This window comes from Cynara cardunculus (assembly GCF_001531365.2).
Source record: "Cynara cardunculus var. scolymus isolate 2C chromosome LG 9, CcrdV1, whole genome shotgun sequence".
NCBI lineage: Eukaryota > Viridiplantae > Streptophyta > Magnoliopsida > Asterales > Asteraceae > Cynara > Cynara cardunculus.
Window position 1 is genome coordinate 17,177,389 of NC_037536.1, and position 4,308 is coordinate 17,181,696.

A 4,308-nucleotide genomic window follows, 5' to 3' on the forward strand; every position below is an offset into this window, starting at 1 on the left:
GAGATTAATGGAAGACCATTCAAATTCAAATTCATATCACGAATGTGTTCTTTCAGTACATAGCGGCCAAAACATAAAACAAGACTTCAAATTCTAGTGAACAAACAAAACAAACAGTCTTAAGTTCACTACAAAAAAAAGCTGCTAGTTTCCAACATGAATAACAGCTAGCTTAAGCAACGGCATCTAGAAAAGCTCTTCCAGGCTGACGGTTTGCAAGAGGTCCATGGCATCCAAGAAGCTGCAACATCGTTAAACAGTATACTCGTCACGTCTCCAATCACAAAAACCATAAAAAGAAACAAAGCAACAACACATAACAAGATTTTGTAACTAGCTTTGACACCAAAGGGTAATCTATCGAATGTTTTCTGGGTGTCACTTACCTTACTGCAAGGACCAAGAAATAAAACTCTTACCCGGTTACCAAGAATGTTACCAGATAACATAAGCTATTGTGGTAACTCTTGCAAATAAGTGCTTACCCAGTAAGCATTTGGAAAACAGCCACTAAAATTTTCAAGTTAAGCACTCTTGATCAATCATGATCCATTAATATGACTACTCAAACTCACTGCTTGAAAACTAAGCAACAAGAACAAGCAACTAGAATCTAGATAATGAAAACAAGAAGTGCAGATGCAGCAAGTAAAACAATCAAATGTTGGAAATCACTTGTTAGGTTCTAAATGACATGAGGAATGGCAACATGGCGGCAAGGCAAAGCCTCAAGACTTGGGAGACACGGCTAATCTACAAAGTTTTTCAAGGCGTGACAGCCTTAAGAAAACCACGCATTTGGCCATGGCTTCCCACAGCCTTATAGTGGCATCAAACACAAGCCTTGAGAGACAGCGGCTGTTGCAGCGAGCCATTTAGAACACTGTCAAACTATAATAAAAATGATGTCTACAATGTATGTGAATGAATACCTTGGCATTAACACCATCGGACATGATACGGTTTTCAGATTTCCACTGCACGTAATCAGTTCGGCTAAACTTGGTGAATCCCCTGAAACAATAACCATAATACAAATGTTATTAATGAGAACGTGTCATAAAAAATGGTGCGTTGTTAACATCTAACCCGCCTCTTCGGTGTTCAACTTAAAACTTGAAAAAAAAACATTAGCATGACCAATAGACTTGTATAGTTTATATACCATTTCCTGCTGACGATGATCTTTTGACGGCCAGGGAACTTGAATTTAGCACGACGWAGTGCCTCCTGAGCATTCTGGCTGTTGGTATCTTTGCAGCGAACAGAGAGAAGAACTTGACCGATGCTAACACGAGCACAAGTACCTTGTGGTTTGCCAAAAGCACCTCTCATACCGGTCTGGAGTCTATCAGCTCCAGCACACGACAACATCTTGTTGATACGTAGAACATGGAACGGATGAACCCTAACCCTCAAATGGAACGCATCCTTTCCTGCAAACTTGGTCATATACTTGTTGCAAGCAATACGGGCAGCTTCAAGAGCCTCACTGGAGACATTCTCCTTTTCCCAACTGACCAAATGAACACAGAAGGGGAACTCATCAACACCCTTCCTCTTCATGCCAACATCGTAGATCCTAATTTTTGAATCAGGAACACCACGGCAGTAACGAGACTTTGGGTATGGCTTGTTCTTGATCTGACGGTAACACCTAGCCGGTCCTGCATGATACAAAATATTGTTCGTAAGCACTCGATCACAGCTGTAACTTCCCCAGTGGGAAGTTCAGATTAAATCAAGCATATATACATGCATACCCATGTCAAATTTCAAATACACATGTTTATGTGAACTCAACGATAGTGAGTTAAACGATATGCAAGAATAACTAAGAAATGACATACAGGCTTAGAAATACATGGGGTGCAAAAGGTGAAACCATAGATCGATTACTTGCAAACCACCACCACTATCATCAAAATACACCAACAACCATCTAATCGATACTTTCATATAGTAACAGAAATAATCAGAGAAAGAAATCCATGTCAAAGACATACCTGACAGAAATCATGTAAGCAGGCCTCAAACAAGAACATAAAGACACATAACAGATCTAATCTATGAAACCAAATCAAAACCTAAACAGCTCATAGATTCAATCTGTTATGTGTCTTTATGTTTTTTAGCTGAGGCCAGATTACATGATTTTGAAATCTGTTTTTTCAATTGCAATGAGTCTGGATTTTATTGAACTAGTTTGTGGAGCTACACAAGGGTGCCAAAAGATAAAACCATAAAGCAAAAATCCTTGAAAAAACACAATATTTCATAGAACCATTATAAACTAATGAATCGTTGAATCAAACATCCTACGTTTATTAATATCAACAACTATAAATTACATTCACATCAGTCAACTGGTTCAAACACACAGCCATTATTTAACCACAAAAGAAATAAGCATATACGTTAGCCCTGAGGACCGGAATCCATCTCAAATCAAACCAATTGCATTTGCAGGCATAGCGGGTTAGATATGCAGATTAATCAAAAAAAAAGTTGCACTTGCAGGCTACTTTCGAGCAAGTATGATCCAAAAAATACATATATCCAGCCAAATAGCATAGTGTCTCAAATCAAACCAATTGTAGTTGTAGGCTACATTCGAGTACGTAAGATCTAAAAAATGCAGACATCAGCCAAACAGCATAGCATATCGTCTCAAAACTGGAACTTCGACCGATAATTTCATATAGTAATCTAAAACGAGGTCAAGCAATCCATTCCAAAACATATACCATATATAACCTTAGAGGACAAACTATTGCCACAAAATTCAGACTCATCGCATCGAGAAAACAGATTTCAAACTCATATAATCAGACCTCAAATAAAACCATAAAACACATAACAAATCAAATCAAAACATAAATAGCTCAAATAACATAAATCGACAAGAACGATGAAGATATCGAGAAGAAAACATACTTCTTCCCATTGCTAATTTTTCTCGGTAGACGGTGCTGCGCAAAATCTTCCTGAAGAACCCTAGTTAGGGCGAGAGGAAACGGTGTTTATATATAGAGGTTAAATGGGCTTGGTGGGCTACGTAAGGGAATGCGTCATCGGCGTGTTGAAATTGGGCCGTTATTAATTATGGGCTTCTAGAAGGGTAGCCCAAATTGGTTGACTTTTGGGTTGGGATTGTCAATATTTCATTATATTAATCAACAATTTATTTATACATACATTATATATATATATATTAAATAAAATAAAAAATTTAATCAGGTCGGATTAAGAGTGGGTGATGTCATCCCCGACGGGTAAAAATTTCATCTCTACCGGTTACGTTGGAGGTATTGGGATCGATAAAGCCCGGTTAGGGCCCGATAGATTAAGTTGGGTTACGATTTTTTTTCTTGGAGAAATGGTTAAGAGGTAGTTACGATTTTATTTTTAGAAAAATGGTTATATCAAAGCCTTACTGGTTACAGATTTTCAGTTGAATGACCGGGACTGGTAGAACCGATTACGGGCCGGACTAGGAAATCCCTAGGATATTCGAATTACGGAATTGGGCTGTGTATAGGAAGTAGCCCTAAGGCTTAGAAGTTATTTGTTAGTTAAGTTGACCATCAACGTTAACAATGTTGATGCAATGCTAATGGATCTGAAGAGGGTAAAAAGCTCGATCTTGGTCTAACCTCTGTGCTACCACTGAGTTGGAGACGTAATCGTTGAAGGGCATGGTCGGATCTTAGATCTTGGTGCGACACGAGGGACGGGGAGCAAACATCATAGTTGGCAGTAGACACAGGGGACTCATCCTCGTGGTTGAGAGCCCGTTTAAGATTTTCTGAAAATCGGAAAACGTGTGCGCCTTTTGTACTATGTTTTCATGTAATCGAATCGAACCATGTGTTTTTGTCTAAATAGTGTTCTAAGACATGCATGTTTTTAAGTCACCGTTGGTTTGAAAGATACCGCATAAGTTTTGTACCAACAATAAAACATGATCAAACATACAGGCGTCGGAAAAAAACTAAAACCAGATGATCCACGTGAACCAAATCAGGTTCGGTTTAAATGGTTTCAGTTATTCGGGTTCTTGGTCATACAGTTCAGTTAACCAAATAAGAATACCTTATTCAGTTTTGTTTTTGATTTTCTTTACTGTTTAATTAAAATTGAATAAACCAGATAACAAATTATACCATTATTTTATATATTTAATTTCCATACAAACAAAACTATTCGGTTTCTCTGTACTTGCATCACCCGCTTTGAAATTAATCAGTTAATAAATTATACAATAACACTTTTTCATTTTTGGTTGCTGGTACAGTTGTCGAGTAT

At 37.8% G+C, this 4,308-nt stretch overlaps 1 protein-coding gene across 1 annotated transcript; it reads right to left on the minus strand.

The window, feature by feature from the left end:
- LOC112518158 (60S ribosomal protein L10-like) lies at positions 1-2,997 on the minus strand. The gene is made up of 4 exons (XM_025125760.1): positions 2,938-2,997; positions 1,166-1,667; positions 933-1,014; positions 1-241 (listed from the first exon to the last, which is right to left on the minus strand). Exons 1-4 carry the CDS (start codon positions 2,945-2,947, stop codon positions 173-175), a joined length of 663 nt encoding a protein of 220 aa, XP_024981528.1. The 5' UTR covers positions 2,948-2,997; the 3' UTR covers positions 1-172.
- Positions 2,998-4,308: the final 1,311 nt, after the last annotated feature.